The 17,965-nt window shown below is 39.9% G+C and overlaps 2 protein-coding genes across 2 annotated transcripts in view; one reads left to right on the top strand and one right to left on the bottom strand.

The window, feature by feature from the left end:
- Positions 1 to 17,965, top strand: part of LOC134825636 (dnaJ homolog subfamily C member 13-like) — a gene marked incomplete at its 3' end in the record, with an annotated part of 47,435 nt that overhangs the window by 6,425 nt on the left and 23,045 nt on the right.
- LOC134825637 (uncharacterized) lies at positions 980 to 16,637 on the bottom strand. Its single transcript, XM_063837839.1, has 3 exons — positions 16,514 to 16,637; positions 12,344 to 12,646; positions 980 to 5,474 (listed from the first exon to the last, which is right to left on the bottom strand). Exons 1-3 carry the CDS (start codon positions 16,635 to 16,637, stop codon positions 1,030 to 1,032), a joined length of 4,872 nt encoding a protein of 1,623 aa, XP_063693909.1. The 3' UTR covers positions 980 to 1,029.

The raw sequence follows: 17,965 nt of genomic DNA, 5'->3' as shown, positions 1-17,965 counted from the left end.
ATGAGTCTGTTCAGCCCTCTTCTTCTTCAGGTCAGTTACCACGTTCTTCCTTGCTGCACGCTCTTCACTGGATCTATCAGGACAGATCCATACATCTTTGTGTGCATCAGCCATCCTCAGTCTCCCTGTTTTCATCAGAATCTGATGAACTGCTGTTGAGCTTGGGACGGTGATCTTGACTGGTCGGATAGCCGTGATACCTGGCCTCTTCCAGCCGACTCTAGTCGCTTCAAAATGAGGTTTCTCCCCGATCTCCTCCAATACTGCGGTTACCAGAGCTGGAAGCTGTTCTCCATCCTCTTCTTTCAGTCCAAACACTATCAGATTCTTGCTCCTGTCCTCCTCTGCAGCCACACTCTTCATTACATTCTTCAGAATTTTACTGTTGCAGACCGCGCCATTTGTGCTGTTCTTCTGTACAGCGGCACTGTAGCTCTTAATCCCTGTCTCCACCGTTGTTTGTACTGTCTCTTCAACTGACGTCTTAAACAACTGTAGTTGTTCGTCCTTCTGCACTAGCAACTGGTCCTGCAACCTGACCATCTTTTCCTTGTCTGCTAGTGCTTCCGTCTTGAGGCACTCAACGATTTCCATCATAGCGCTCATCTGACTACTCTGCCGTCGTACGAGGTCTGCTGCTTCCATAACCCAGTTTGCCATATACCTTTTATAGATAGACGGAGACATGAGTATTTCTTGGTCCATATCTCCACGAATTTCGAAGTTTTCTAATTTCAGTTGTCTTGCCATCGAAGTGAACCATCTATCAGCACAGCCCTCTACATCTTCCTTTTCTTCATAGTTGAAATCCTTGAGTTTCTTCTGAGATCGGGTCAAATGTGAATCATCCTCCGTGGTGTACATTGTATAGTAATGTACAAGTATACACACGCAAAGGCTTACTACGCGGTAGCAGCAAACTGAATTAATCGATTACAATTAAATTTTAAATACAAATGTTACATATATACACGAACTATGAAGTCAGAACTGTAAAATATAAGTAGCAAGTATCATACAATAAACACCTTACAGATTTTCTGTCTCAGCTAATACTTGATCTGAAAGTTCCTGATCCTCTTGTACTCTTATATGTTCCATCTGTATGACATCCAGATCATTGTTCCCGCTCTGTATGTCTTCAGTCATCGTCGAAATGAATCTTGTAATAGAATATACGACTGCGGAGATACTTAGCCTGATAAGTCTCTTTACATCTCCCAACTTTCTGCCTAGGAACTCTGTTAAAGTTTTTTCGTATATCAGCGGGTTGATAACAGAATTAAGAGGAAGAACTATCATCGCATACGTAACATACCATTTAGTTGCATCAAAAACGCCAAGATTATGCAAACCGCTTATAACAATAAATGGTACCCAGCAAAGGAAATCAGTCGCAACAATGAGAGTAATTTTATTCTGTAGAGCCCTATTGTCCCTCACTCTTTCTGGGGTATGATGCTGTCCTGATCTCCGTGAAGAAATCCTTGTCTGGATATTGATAACTATGTAGCAAAAAGTGATGATGATGAAGCAAACTAAGTTGACACCAAGCATAAGCCAAACTACTGGATCTCCTTTATGATCAGTTAAGTCTGCTCTACTTTCTATCGATTGTCTGATTCTTCTTGCATCGTCACTCCGAACAAAGTACTTGAATAAGCAGACACCGTCGTTACCATAAAAATGAACTGGACGTCTACTCAAAAGTCCATGTTCCTGAGTGAACATACCGTCCACCTTATCACCGATTTGTTTCCAGGTTAAATCCGTAGTTATGTTAGTGGTATTATAATGAGCTTGAAGAACATTGACATGTTTCTCTTTGTTGGGGAAGCCTATGAACACTTTGTAGATGGGATCATAGTACATTCCTTGTACAAAATATTCCTCTAATGAAGGTATCAATGGTGTAACAGCTATAGCTATTGAAGCAGCGATAATTCCGGTGACTAGGGAAGCGAGTTTGATAGTAGTACTTCTGTTTGCAGGGCCTGGAATACTCATTTTCTTAAAAGTGAGCTTATACATTCTGATGATACTTAAAGCTGTCATTGCGAAAAGGGACACTTGTGATCCAACTGTGCTGATGACCCCTAATATGGAGCATGCTGTTCCGGTGTACCATTCGGCTTGATTCCTGCAAAACCCGTTCCCATGTACAAAACTATCATAGAAAGACAACATAATTAAGTATAATCCGATAAATAGATCCCCTATTCCGATAAGACTGACCATTGCCTTATTAGTTAACATACTTCCAGTCCTACTATGATGAAGAGTTATCAACCCACGGAATACGGTGTATGAGTTGAAGATCAATGCTAGTACACCCATGACCCAGCATAATACCTGCAGTATCCAGTTTCCAAGTATTCTTTTCTCACAATCGGTATTGCATTCGTCTGAAAGGTCAAAGCAATCGTATATGCCATCACATCTCTGCGATAAGGAAATAAACTGATGTTTAGTTGAGTTCAAAGTGTCTTCACAAATCATGTGATTTGCACAATTCAACTCGTCACTCATGTCCCCACAGTCATCTATGAGATCACACACTTGCTTGTATTCCACACATATACTGTTATTGCATTGAAAATAGTCCTGGTGATATTGGCCTTTCGTTGAGTTCTCAACAAACGTTAGAAAAGAGTTGTTAGCAAGTGTATATACTCGATCAGGATATTGTCCAGGACATGAATTGTATAACAATGTTCTGTTTTTATTTAGAAGACATGGGGCATCTAGACATAGCTCCATGCAACTGAGAAACAGGTAATATTCACCAAACAAATAGCTGCAATTAACCTTAGAGGTCGGAACGATTAACTCTGACTTTGTTATTCCGAATACATCAATCCAGGGTCGTATGAATTCTTTCACTTCACAGTTAGTGTCCTCGCATAAATCTCGACTTGATCTGTGATAAAGAGCGGTCTTATTGATCGTTGGCAAATCTCTAGCGATCCTACAAACCTCATTCTCTGCACCGTCACCACACGTCTCCACTCCATCACAGAGTTGTTCGAATTGAACGTATGGTTTATCACCTTTCGGACACAGATAGACGTTTTTGCAAGTTTCATCACTTTCTTTAAAACGATAGGTTTTGTCATCGTGATTGCCACAGAAACTTAAGCCCCCAAGCTCAACCTGTTCATCCATTCCATCCATACAATCCGTCTCATTGTCCATTATCCAAGAAACTGGTATTCCGACATGCATACTTATTTCAAAGTTAAACCTACGGACACATTGAAATCTCTTCGTCATGTATTCACACATGTCATTTAGTTCGTCACTTCCATCAGTACAATCCCACACTCCGTCACACATCCTGTGTTTGTGTACTCTACAATCAGTGGAAGTAGACGGTGATATACAGCTGTTTTGAAGGTTATCGTCACATAACTTTACTGGTAAACTAGTCTTCTCATCCTTTTCATAACACAACATGTACTTAGAAACACTCGAGTTATACCCATTAATATCACAATACCCTCCTACTCGCTCACTATCAGAACAGTTAGTCTGATCTAAATAGATGAAACAGTATGGATAGATGTCCTCCTTTATATCAAATACTGAGCACCTAGTATATTTCAATATAGGTACTGTTTTAATCTTGTTATTCCACACTTTAATGCCGTAATGTGTACACGTGTGTGGGGTAGTTTCAGTTACATTACAGTCCTGTTCATCCTCTCCTTTATCACAGTATCTGCCTCCGTCACATATATTCTGTACAGGAAGATACTTGTTCCTCCCATTATATCTGTGAGTAATTGTGCAGTTAACTCCGTATTTATACCCGTTACAATCACTTTCATCTATACACTTGGTTCTAGAGTCACATTTATCATTACAGATCAGCTCTGTTGTTTGGTACAATCCAGTACTAATATATTTATCATAATAAGGAGCTTGACTAGTTACAGTGTACTCTTGTGGGTCAGGCGTGCTATTGATTTGTGATACGGGACAATCCTTATCTACACTGCAGTTCTCATCACATCTGGTATAATTGTTATCGCAAAACAAGCCTCCACACAGCACATCTGTGTTTGTTATTTCTGTGTTTAACCCACATGCCTGATACATGTGGGGATCTTTCTCACACACTGTAGAAACACTCTCAAGCTGCTTCCAAAGCATCCCACTATTCTGTCTAAAGTACACGTCATCAGAGTGGGTACACTTGAAATAGTGTCGTTTCTTGTTATCATTGAAACACGCATTTTTCAGAAACCCGCCTACTTTTGCTACTGTACAATTTTCTCCTGATTTTCTCAGTTCGCTTACTATACTGTAGTCTACACAGTCAGGACAAGAACAGTAATAAGCCGTGTTACCACACCATCCATTATCACCACAACACGGGTCCTCCCCGTCAGGGTTACACTCACCAGGACTGTTATCAGGGAGGGGATAATCACTACCACATCCACCGTCATATCTCCACTTTCTCTTACCTCCTGATTCTCTCCAGTCCCTATATATGACACTGTAGTCTACACAGCGACGACAAGAGCAGTACTTAGCCGTGTTACCACACACATCATCATAATAGCCACAACACGGGTTCTCCCCATCAGGGTCACACTCAGCAGGACTGTTATCAGGGAGGCGATGCCTACTACCACATCTACCGTCATACCTCCACTTTCTCTTACCTCCTGATTCTCTCCAGTCCCTATATATAACTCTGTAGTCAACGCAGTCAGAACAAGAGCAGTGCCCAGCTGTGTTACCACACCACCAGCCATTACAACACGGGTTCTCCCCATCAGGGTCACACTCAGCAGGACTGCCATCAGGGAGGGGATCCCAACTACCACATCTACCGTCATACCTCCACTTTATCTTACCACCTGATTCTCTCCACTCCCTTACAAAGGTGTAGTTTACACAATCAGAACAAGAGCAGTGATCAGCCGTGTTACCACACACATTACCCCAAACGCCACCACAACACGGGTTCTCCCCATCAGGGTCACACTCAGCAAGACTGTTATCAGGGAGTTGATAATCACTACCACATCTACCGTCATACCTCCACTTTATCTTACCACCTGATTCTCTCCACTCCCTTACAAAGGTGTAGTTTACACAATCAGAACAAGAGCAGTGCCCAGCCGTGTTACCACACACACCATACCAGTCATTACAACACGGGTTCTCCCCATCAGGGTCACACTCAGCAGGACTGTTATCAGGGAGTTGATAATCACTACCACATCCACCGTCATACCTCCACTTTCTCTTACCTCCTGATTCTCTCCAGTCCCTATATATAACTCTGTAGTCTACACAGTCAGGACAAGAGCAGTACTCAGCCGAGTTACCACACCTACCATAATACTCGTAACTACAACACGGGTTCTCCCCATCAGGGTCACACTCAGCAAGACTGTTATCAGGGAGGGGATAGTATATACCACATCTACCGTCAGATCTCCACTTTATCTTACCTCCTGATGGAGTAAAGTATTGTACTACTGAGTGTTGCATGAATAGTTTATAATGTTAACATCAATTCATGTATAATTCCACTGTCCTATATTTAATAAAGGCAATAAAATTGTACTCATAGAAGCAATAAACGTACGCACTTGTACGTTTAAAATTTTGCACGGTTAAATTTGTTAAATATTTTCATGCCTCAGCTGTTTCTAACAAATAATGAATCCTGTATCTGACTGAAAAGCCGCACAATGTTTTGAGTATACGAGGTTTGTGATGTTATTTGGGTTTATTGGGGTCTATAGATCAAAAAAAATGTGGGTAGACAAAAAGTTATGTGTCCACCATGTCTGTGGCCACGCCCTTTTATATGATCGTGGGAAAATCTTACCTTTTCCTAATATAAATTCATATTTGCTCAATCAAAGCAAGTAGGGTATCAAAACTAATGTTTTTTGACCCAAGAAATCGATTGGTGATATCTATTTGACATTCAGACCACTCCCAGATAAGATAACCACGCCAATATTTACAATCGAGCATCAAAATTCCCAAAAATGTAAGCAATTTTTTTGGGCAAGTTGGGTGTTGAGACCTATGTTTTTTGACCCAAGAAATCGATTGGTGATATCTATTTGACATTCAGACCACTCCCAGATAAGATAACCACGCCCATATTTACAATCGAGCGCCAAGAATTCCCAAATACTCATATGGATCTGAAGACATTCCCGTCTATATAACTTCCGGCCCAGGGTTTGAGACATGGAATAGCTCAAGTGACCCATCAGAAACAAATTTGGCCTGGGTAGAAATTGTTACTATGGTGCAGTTTTGCGCAATTGACCACGCCCTTTTTTGGCACTTTTGCGACTTTAAAATCAAAATAACTCCGCTTCTAATTGGAATTAAAAGCTCAACTTGGCTTTACAGTTGTTCAGAATTATCACATTTAGGGGGGTAGAGCATATTTCTAAAGTCACTAGACATCAGGTTGTTGAGTTATATGACCACACCCTTTTTTCTCTCGCGAGTCATAATTTGCACACTAAATACAAGATATCTCGGCTTCTGATTGAGCTAGGTGCTTATCCGGGGCATTAACTTGTTCAAAATCATCAGTTTAAGTAGAGCATAATTTCAAAGTCCTCAAAGATCAGGTTGTTGAGTTTTTTGGCCAAAACCTATTTTTACGCTCTTGCAAGTAGCAATTGCAGCGCTTAAAATTAAAATTACTCAGCTTCTGATTGGAGTTAGGAGCTAAACTCGGGCATCAAAATGGTAAGAATTATCATATGGAGTGGGGTAGAACGTGGTTTCAGTCCCCAGACATCAGGTTGTTGAGGTATTAGGCCAAAACCTATTTTAACGCTCTCGCCAGTAGCAATTATAGCACTTAAAATCAATATAACTCGGTTTCTGATCGGAGTTCGAAGCGAAGGGTCGACCGAGTTTTTGGCCTCGGTTTTACCGAGGAATAGCGATTTTTCCTCGGCCTCGGTCAGGCCTTGTTCGAAGCTGAATTTGGCCATTAACATGCTTATTATGTTCAGAACTATCACATTGAGTAGTGATCTCAAAGTCCTCTGGTATCAGGTTGATGAGTTAATAGACCATAACCTTTACGTGACCAAGACAAAGCTACTTGTCTATGTTACTGAAGGTAGTTGGGACAAACTCTAAAGAGGAACTGCGAACCCTGATGCGGGACAGGGATATATGGAGGGGGTTATCTGGCGTAGATCGGACTTAGTTCTGACATAGTAGTAGTAGTATTAGTAGTTTATGCATTCGTGATAACAGCATTTCATAATGAAATACTAAGATATTTCCGCTTCTGGTTGGAGTTGAGTGTTAATCTTGGACATTAAAATGATCAAAGCTTCGCATTGAATAGAGTACTCAGACATCAGGTAGAACCTCTACTCCCCTTAGTACTGCTCTAATTCTAAATATCTTCATGCCCAGGCTAAGCACCGAACTCCGATCAGAAGCCGAGATATCTTTAATTGAGTGTTGTAATTATTGCAAGTAAGGGCATATTTCAAAACTGGTTCCACTTGGAGGAAATTTTAAAAATGCTTTTATCAATCCAATTTTGGAAATTTTAGAATGTTTGAACTTTATACTTTGAAAATCTGCAATATTGGAGACATCAATCTACTCTATCATGCAAAAATAGCTCATTCTATCATCGACACTAAAACAATCCTCAAAAGTGTGCTCTACTTCATAACGTCTCTAGATTAGGCCTTTGCTTGAACTAAACCCAAATTTTGTGTGTTAGTATATGAGATTTCATTTTTACAGACTGATATAAAGCCCAATCAAGGAGAAAGAGCTAACATGGGGAAAATGTGGTTTTAAAAATTTTGTCACTCCGTAACAAAAAAGTGTAAAAAAGTTATCTATTCTCTTAACTACACGCCTATTCCATTCCATATTTTCTGAAGTATCTCAGTGACCTTACACTAAGATTTTCCAACATTTTCGATTGATAACATTATAATTTAAGAGGAGATATGATGAGCCAAACTTTGGTCACTCCGTAACGCTGTGTTACGGAGTGACAAATTCAAGGGACATTGTCACTCCGTAACGAATTTTTTTATTGTCATAAATACACCAAAGGAGTTTGCAACCTATGCTGACAGTCTTCTCAAGTCAATCAATGTCGTGTATGTTGGAGATCTAGCCTCAGGTATGGAAGAGGAGTGCAGAAGGAAAGCAAGACCAGTTCCAGGAACCTTGAAAGTGCACCACATTGTCCGTTCTTTCAAAGATAACAGCTGCATCCTTACCTTTAGGGACACGTCAGTTGATGGATCTTTGATAAAGAAGAGTTTGCCGATGAATCATCTGCTCAGACGACTTCAACAACAGTTATTGGAGAGGAGGAAACACCATCATCTTCTAACAGCTGTGAAACTTACAACATTGATCAATTCGTGATTGTTAACTGGGAGGGTGAACTTTACCCAGGAGGGTGAACTTTACCCAGGAAAAGTTATTGGCAAGCCAGACAGCAGTAACCTTACCGTTAAGTGCCTTGTACCAGCTGGAAAACCTGGATCAATCTGGAAATGGCCTGACAAAGAGGACGTCCATGATTACGAACTTAGTGACGTGAAAGGAGCTATTGGTATGCCGAAGCTTTTGCCGGGAACAGGGAGGAGAATAGAGTTTGAAGTACCTGAACTTGCTTATAAGTGGGGTGTAAAGGTTTAAATTTTCGTTAATCTGTGTACATTGTACAGTTTATAACTTTAAACAAATAAGCCCAGATTTTTAAACATTTCATTATGATATGTCACTCTGTAACAGATTCTTAACCGAGTAATATTTGTAGAAAGTTAAACCAATGAGACTGATTTTTATGCAGTTGTTTATATTTTTCAAACAGTGATTTAAATGTGCTGTATTTTAAGGGAAATTTACAGAGTTGTAAGCTCCAGGGTTGATTTTTATCACATGATCGTATTTTTATTCATAATTGTGATCAAGACTTATATGAATTGTACCAGATTTGATTTATTTCACATCAATAAATTTGTGTGTCTACCTTGTTTAAGTGTTATCTATCTAATTTTGAAAAGAATTCTACTATTTAGAGCCAGGAACAGGATGAAAAATGATGAAAAATTCGAGTGGAATGAGAGACTGTTTGATGCGTCACTCCGTAAAAGTCACTCTGTAACAATCCCCAACATTTTTGAAGCCTCAAATTTTTTATTCCTTAGGCAATACACACTTTTTCTTGATTAATTATTGAAGGAAAATGTCTGAAAAGTGCCTGGAAGCCGTCAAAATGCAACTTTCAAGAATATCTGAGATAAAAATTAGGTCAGAATATGGGTGTACCAAAATCTTAAAATTTATCTAGTCACTCCGTAACGAAATTTCGACTTTTAATTACTCAAAAACGGATTGATTTCTCACTATTTTCTTTGGCAGATATGTAAATCATAGGTTTGAAAAGCCTTAGAAACATAATTTAACCAATAATGAACCTGTTTTCTTGGACATTTTTCGGAAAAAATCGGTAAAATTGTCACACCGTAACATTCTATAGTTTTGAAATATGCCCGTAAGTGCTTAGAAATATGGTGTTGCCTAACAACTTAACAACCTGATGTCTGAGGACTTTGAAACCCAACTTAATGTGATAATTCTGACCATTTTACTGCCCGAGTTTAGCTCCTAACTCCAATCAGAGGCTGAGTAATTTTAATTTTAAGCGCTGCAATTGCTACTCGCAAGAGCGTAAAAATAGGTTTTGGCCAAAAACCTCAGCAACCTGATGTTTGAGGACTTTTAAATTATGCTTAACCCCACTTAATATGATAATTCTGACCATTTAAGAGTTTAGCTCTTTACTCCAATCAGAAACCGAGTTATATTGATTTTAAGTGCTATAATTGCTACTGGCGAGAGCGTTAAAATAGGTTTTGGCCTATTACCTCAACAACCTGATGTCTGAGGACTGAAACCACGTTCTACCCCACTCCATATGATAATTCTTACCATTTTGATGCCCGAGTTTAGCTCCTAACTCCAATCAGAAGCTGAGTAATTTTAATTTTAAGCGCTGCAATTGCTACTTGCAAGAGCGTAAAAATAGATTTTGGCCAAAAAACTCAACAACCTGATCTTTGAGGACTTTGAAATTATGCTCTACCCTACTTAATATGATAATTCTGACCATTTAAGAGTTTAGCTCTTTACTCCAATCAGAAACCGAGTTATATTGATTTTAAGTGCTATAATTGCTACTGGCGAGAGCGTTAAAATAGGTTTTGGCCTAATACCTCAGCAACCTGATGTTTGAGGACTTTTAAATTATGCTTAACCCCACTTAATATGATAATTCTGACCATTTAAGAGTTTAGCTCTTTACTCCAATCAGAAACCGAGTTATATTGATTTTAAGTGCTATAATTGCTACTGGCGAGAGCGTTAAAATAGGTTTTGGCCTAATACCTCAACAACCTGATGTCTGAGGACTGAAACCACGTTCTACCCCACTCCATATGATAATTCTTACCATTTTGATGCCCGAGTTTAGCTCCTAACTCCAATCAGAAGCTGAGTAATTTTAATTTTAAGCGCTGCAATTGCTACTTGCAAGAGCGTAAAAATAGGTTTTGGCCATATAACTCAACAACCTGATCTTTGAGGACTTTGAAATTATGCTCTACTTAAACTGATGATTTTGAACAAGTTAATGCCCCGGATAAGCACCTAGCTCAATCAGAAGCCGAGATATCTTGTATTTAGTGTGCAAATGATGACTCGCGAGAGAAAAAAAGGCGGGGTGCAACACATAACCCCGCCAATTTCCGTCTAACCCCGCACTTGCGGAATTAGGCGGGATTTGGCGGGATCACGCGGGATTTGGCGGGATTAGGCGGGATTGGTGGGGTTAGATGTTGCACATAACCCCGCCAATTTCCGTCTAACCCCGCACTTGCGGAATTAGGCGGGATTACGCGGAATTAGGCGGGATTACGCGGAATTAGGCGGGATTACGCGGAATTAGGCGGGATTACGCGGGATTTGGCAGGATTACGCGGGAATTGGCGGGATTAGCGGGATTGACGGGGTTAGGTGTTGCACCCCGCCTAAAAAAGGGTGTGGTCATATAACTCAACAACCTGATGTCTAGTGACTTTAGAAATATGCTCTACCCCCCTAAATGTGATGATTCTGAACAACTGTAAAGCCAAGTTGAGCTTTTAATTCCAATTAGAAGCGGAGTTATTTTGATTTTAAAGTCGCAAAAGTGCTAAAAAAAGGGCGTGGTCAATTGCGCAAAACTGCACCATAGTAACAATTTCTACCCAGGCCAAATTTGTTTCTGATGGGTCACTTGAGCTATTCCAAGTCTCAAACCCTGGGCCGGAAGTTATATAGACGGGAATGTCTTCAGATCCATATGAGTATTTGGGAATTCTTGGCGCTCGATTGTAAATATGGGCGTGGTTATCTTATCTGGGAGTGGTCTGAATGTCAAATAGATATCACCAATCGATTTCTTGGGTCAAAAAACATAGGTCTCAACACCCAACTTGCCCAAAAAAATTGCTTACATTTTTGGGAATTTTGATGCTCAATTGTAAATATGGGCGTGGTTATCTTATCTGGGAGTGGTCTGAAAGTCAAATAGATGTCACCAATCGATTTCTTGGGTAAAAAAACATTAGATTTGATACCCTACTTGCTTTGATTGAGCAAATATGAATTTATATTAGGAAAAGGTAAGATTTTCCCACGATCATATAAAAGGGCGTGGCCACAGACCTGGTGGACACATAACTTTTTGTCTACCCAAATTTTTTTTGATCTATAGACCCCAATAAACCCAAATAACATCACAAACCTCGTATACTCAAAACATTGTGCGGCTTTTCAGTCAGATACTTGTAAGACAGATAAGGTAAATTTTATTTAAGGACACGTTCATTGACGTTTGAGGATATTGGTAGCCCTATTAAATAGCGCGATGGTCGATGAGGTAAAATTTGTCACACTATGAAACTATATGGTATATAAACCATCCATGGTTAGGACAATCGTTTCATCCTCTAGGCAAACTTGGTCACATAACGATATCTTTATCAGATGATAAGATATCGCTTAAATTCGGCCGGCAGTGAGATTCCGACATTGTCACACTATAAAAACGTGACAGAGTTAACATCGGCCCCTTGCTGCCGTGTTTGACAACATTTTTGAATTTCCAGTTCATAGAATAGTTCCATATGACAATTATCTACATATTTAGCGACTTTTTTCGTTAAAAGGTACCACCTGGTCAATTCCGTCACACATTTAAGAAATTTATACGAGGGAAATGAACCAAAGTCATTCCTTAACTTACCGCCGACAGCTTCTTCTTCGGGAGCAGGATCTTCTTCGGGAGCAGCTTCTTCTTCCGGAGCAGGATCTTCTTCGGGAGCAGGATCTTCTTCGGGAGCAGGATCTTCTTCGGGAGCAAGATTTTCTTCGGGAGCAGCTTCTTCTTCGGGATCAGCTTCTTCTTCGGGAGCAGGATCTTCTTCGGGAGCAGGATCTTCTTCGTGATCAGCTTCTTCTTCGTGATCAGCTTCTTCTTCCGGAGCAGGATCTTCTTCGGGAGCAGGATCTTCTTCGGGAGCAGGATCTTCTTCGGGAGCAGGATCCTCTGAAAAAACCTGTATTTTAATATACTCTAATATATCTACAATTAGTAGATTTATATTCTTCGTTAAGATTTACAAAATAAGCCAGTTGTTAGTCCCATGAAATCATACACGAATTTAAATCCAGTTTGGACAACGATGGCCTTGTTTTGAGCCAAAAACTATATGCCCATATTTTGAAACACAAACAAAATGTGATAGCTTTGGGCCCCTAAAACTTTAGGTCATAGACTAGAATCCCGACAGCATGACCATTTTACAACTTAACCATGTCATAACCATGTCATAACCATGTTAGACAGGCGTCATGTCCATGTCATAACCATTGTACAACTAAAAAGTGATCACTTAATAGCCGGTTACTCATAACCATGTCACAGGCATGTGGTTAGTGACTGCCCACTACACACTAGGTGGTAACTTTTGGACTACTAGAAATGCTAGTAGCCAATCAAATTAAGAGTGGCTACCAAGCGGTAATTTAGCAAAATTAACCTCAACATTGTTAAGAAGAATCTTGAATTCTTATCAAGATATGGTTATCATTGTTTCGAAATTTAACCTATTAAGGCCAGAGGGGGGGGGGGGGGGATAAAAATAGATTTTCCAGTTTTTACATATTTGATCAGAGCTGCTGGAGACGAACAAGAAGAAAAAATACGGACCGAAATCTGACCTTGCGTTTTTAAGATGTCGCGCACCAAATATTGAGGTTTACATGTAACTATGTAGTATGTAATTACATGTAAAACTTAAACTTAAACTGTAAAAAGTTAAAACGCCCTAAGTTGAGAAGACTGGCCACACCCAGAAGCTGAAACTTGGCACAGGTGTTCCTTGGGCTGTCACCCACAATTCTATTGTACAGAATTTTGATATTTGCCTCTGTTCTCGAAATATGAGGTTAACTTTACCCGAAATTCGACAGTTTTATACAGTTGGAATACAAATAGATACCTCACTGTGATATTGTGGTACATAAAAAAATTAAGAATCTTGTGTAAATAATTCTTAAAGTATCAAATGTGTTGGTTAACCTCATTTTCAACACTTTCTCGAGATAAAATGAAGTAAATCAGCACTACATCTGTTTAGAAATTTGTTTGTCGTAATCTCACGATAAAAATAACAACTCTATCATCTAATATATTTTCGATATATACCTAAATTAAGAGGTTACCCTCATTTAATTACGTTTGGATATTTCTTTTTCTGATAATTATGAACCTAAAATTTGTTTACATTTGCTGACCGAAATAACAACAAATTATGGAGTGTAATAAAATATTAACCTTAATTTTATTAACCTCAATGTTGTATAGTCAATTTTGTGATCGGTTAACCTCAATTATAAAAAAAAGTTAAGCAGCTACAAATATGTAAATAGCAGCAATGTTTTTGACATCAAAAATTAAATTGATTCAGAAAATAATATTTACTCTGGCCTTAACGATTTCATATAATTTTGTGAAACTTTGTTTCGAGATAACAGAAAAATCAGGGTGAACCCCCCCTCTTAACTTGAATCAACTGTATCGTCCTTCTATTAGTGTTTTCCCGCTTTTCAATAAAAAATCAGATATAAGTGATTTTGGCAATGATTTCACCGAAAATTTCAAATTCCATAATATACTACTACTACTACTATGTCGGAGCTAAGTCCGATCTACGCCAGATAACCCCCTCCATATATCCCCCGCAGTTCCTCTTTAGAGTTTGTCCCAACTTCCTTCAGTAACATAGACGGCTAGCTAATATAATGTGACCGAATTTACCTCATTTCCCAATAACCAAGTGCTTGTATTAGCTAACTTTAAAAAACAACATATTTTAGGGCTATGATCGGTAGAAGAACCATCAAATAATGAGTTCAAAGGGTTTTGAGAACAACTCACAGTAGAAAAGAAGTACCTTATTGGACCTTATTTGGACGGACATTAATTGAACGCTGGAGGCCCTAACGTTCATCTTAATGTCCGTGCAAATAAAGTCCGTCCATTTAAGGTCCGTCCAACTTAAAGTCCGTTGAATGTTCTTCAACAATTTTTCCACTTAGAACTTTTTGTCCAGAATATGACAACTATGAGAACTTTATTGTGCCGTAAGTTAACGACGGAAAGGTTCTCCTTGGTCTGCCGGAGGCACAGAAAGTTCTAATAGTATTACATGATGTTTTCAAGGGTCACTTGGCGGAAAAAGTCAACGAAATTATGGCACTCAACAACATAGTTCATGTAATGAGCTAGTCCCCGCCAAGATGACAAACTTGTTCCAGCCTCTAGATATTACGGTAAATCGTGTTGCCAAGGACATTGTCCGACGTTGTTATCAGTTATAGTAGGTGGTGCGCCATTGACAAATTTCGTCAAATTACGTGTCTTCTACACCTACTTTTGTTCAAATATGGTACTTAGGCAAAACTCACTGATCATTGAGGGGGGGGGGGGGGGGGGGCAATGGGTATTTTTTTGTGAAACTTGATTTCGAGATAGTAGTTGACCAACAAACTAGGACGAGTGACCGAACTTTTGAGGGAGTCCCGGACCCGAACCGCCAAACGGTGCCCGCGGGGCAGCCACGCCCATATTTGGTCCAAATTAGGCCCAATTTAGCCAAATACCCTGAACATGCCCAAAACCCAGGTTTAAGGTGCTCTACTTGTAGCTAGTGGTCTCCTGAACTCGTTTATATGAAATTTCATCAAGATTGGACAAAAAATGACTGAGTTATGAGCAAAAAACCATATGCCGGGGGGGGGGGGGGGGGTGTAACCCAAAAAAACCCAACTCCTACCCAAGAAAAGGTAATACTGGGATTGGGTTTTTTTGGGTTTTTAAACAAAATTTAAACAAAATTCTAGCCATTTCATTAATTGCATTGAATGTGAATTATTTCCCACTGAGTCTTACCTACGTGTTGTTCTCATGTCTTAACTTAATAGATAGTTTACATAGTATATTATAAGTGTGTTTATATTGATAGTATGTTATCACGATAGCAAACAGGATGTCTCGTTCATCGAGATATAATCCATATGAATGCACAAAGTGGAAATGTGCCAAATGTGGCAAATGTGTTCTCCTGTCATGAAAGGAGGCTATGACGAAGGTCAAGGGCAAGTCAAAGCACATGACTTAAATTACTTGACTTAAGGCGGCTTCAGAGTCCGAGTCTCGATGATGTGTCTCCAAAGCTTTCTGTCCGCCATAAGCTCCTTACTCTCCCCAGTGTTCTTGAGTCCAGTGTCACTTATTAGTTTATCGACGAAGGTGAGCGGTGGTCTACCCCTCCCTAGGTTCCCAAAGGAGAAGTTGGTGTGCTGCCAGGTCATCATGTCGCTGGATGTGCCCAGCCAACCTCATTCTTCTGACCTGTATCTTCGAAATAACTCTTGGGAGTGATCCGAGACCTCCTTGTTGGTGCGATGTCCTCTCCAGTCCACGTTTAGGGCCATCCGAAGCATTCTACTGTAACATCCGTCTATTCTTTTCTTCAAAGATTCTGTTATTGTCCACGTTTTCGTTCCATACAGGAAGATTGATTCAACCGTAGCTTGAACAGACGGATCTTTAAATCTCGGCGCAAATTGGACCTCCATATAGCCTACATTTTGTGGTAGGCAGCCCATGCCTTGGCCTTGCGTAACCTAAAGTCGTGCTCCGTTGTACTAAAATCCTCAACTTCTTCTAAGGCATGTCCGTCCTTAGAAATTATTGTCCTCATCAGATGAGGCTTCTGTAGGACTGTAGCATGTGATGACAGTGAGCCTGGGCTTTCCATTAAGAGACATGGTGAGGATCCTTGCGCTGTAAGATTTTATAACTAAGATTTATAGCCTCATATGCTGTCCTCGTCAAGATGATTCCTACTCTCCCAGTAGGAATCATCTTCTCTGCGTGGAGAAGCGCCAGCTGCGTTTCTCCACGCAGATGAGATCACTGGATGAATCCCTTTGTTCATCTTTTCTATTCTGGTATTCTCAGCAATCAGCATGCACTACCCGATGTTCGATTCTTACAGGGCAAGGATGTGCGCATTGTGCAGCTTGCTTCGAGAAAATAGTTCTTCAAGTTCGATGCGTTTGTGCTGTTCTCTGGCTGTTCTATTGTTAAACGTGCCAACCTGAGCAGCCCTTTTACATGATACAATGCAATTGATGTTCATGTTTTTTTGATGTTTTCTTGTTTGACTTTCTGTAGAAATAGGTTGTCGTGTTGTAGAGACCGAGTCATCAGTTTCTGTAATAGCAGTGTAATTAATAATTAACCCGGCAACCACTTTCACTAGAAAAATAAGGGGCTTTAACCCTTACAAGCTATGAAGAAGGGAGTCTCAAGGGGTAGAGAACTCCTTCAAGAACACTATAGCTTTGAAGGAGAGGCTTTCCAACCATCTTCTGACGGAGCAGAGAGTGACGAAGCGGAAACAGATGATGAAGAAGAGGAAGTGGAGGATACTGACTCATCAGAGGAATGGGCGAAAATAGTAACTGTGTATGGTGATGCTCTGCATCATGATACGGCTGTTGAGGTTTGCCTCAATGGAGGGCGAGATCGAATGCCATCCCAGTCAAGATTTTAGCGACTCCAGGGCCATAAACAAGCGAAGATATCACTTAATATCACATGTGATCATGCAGCTGATGGTAACTGCAAGATTCTTTCAGTTGGAGATAGAGCATGGTTTCTCGTTAAGCGGATGATCAGGAAAACGGAAACAGAGATCGTGAAGGTGAGAAGAAAGGTTTTATTCCTCTCGTACCGGTTGCGGTCAGGGTTGGGGTCATCAGTGAGTTGCGTCCCTACTAACTCAATTTGCCATGGCCATCGAAGTGAGCATTACATATGGCTGATATCATATCTGGATGGCCAACTTCTTCTGAGCACATCAGTGAATAAAATACTGCTTTTGGGTGATATTTAAGCGATTATATCTATTGTGATGTTGTAGTGATGAACCACAACAGTGATGTTGTACTGATAATTGTTTTGCTAGGTGCCTACATGATTTTATTTCCTTCAAATGAAAAATTTGTAAAAAACCCAAAAAAACCCAACTCCTACCTTGAAAAAGGTCATACTGGGATTGGGTTTTTTTGGGTTTTTTTGGGTTACACCCCCCCCCATATGCCCATATTTGGGCATATGCATCAAATTTGGTAGATTTCGTCCCATAAATTGGTCAAATATCAATATTTTTGAATGAGACTTACTTTATATGAAAGGTAAGCCTAAACTACATATTCTCTGTAAGTTATTGCTTTACATCTGTTTAAATGTGGACACTAAGGCGAAAATACCCCAAAAAATGAACAAAATTGC

The sequence above is a fragment of the Bolinopsis microptera genome, unplaced genomic scaffold, assembly GCF_026151205.1.
Source record: "Bolinopsis microptera isolate Bmic1 unplaced genomic scaffold, MBARI_Bmic_1.0 sca1, whole genome shotgun sequence".
NCBI classification, from domain to species: Eukaryota; Metazoa; Ctenophora; class Tentaculata; order Lobata; family Bolinopsidae; genus Bolinopsis; species Bolinopsis microptera.
Note: the sequence above shows the minus strand (reverse complement) of the source record. Positions and strands in the feature narration are given on the sequence as shown.

Bases quoted from the DNA above. Each gene is read 5' to 3' on its own strand.
- LOC134825637 (XM_063837839.1), bottom strand. From the start codon at position 16,637: ATGCTGATTGCTGAGAATACCAGAATAGAAAAGATGAACAAAGGGATT. The intron at 12,647-16,513 runs GTAGGAATCATC...AGGTTTTTTCAG, and splicing joins AGATGATTCCTACTGGGAGA to AGGATCCTGCTCCCGAAGAA. The intron at 5,475-12,343 runs GTAAGTTAAGGA...TTACTCCATCAG, and splicing joins CGAAGAAGAAGCTGTCGGCG to GAGGTAAGATAAAGTGGAGA.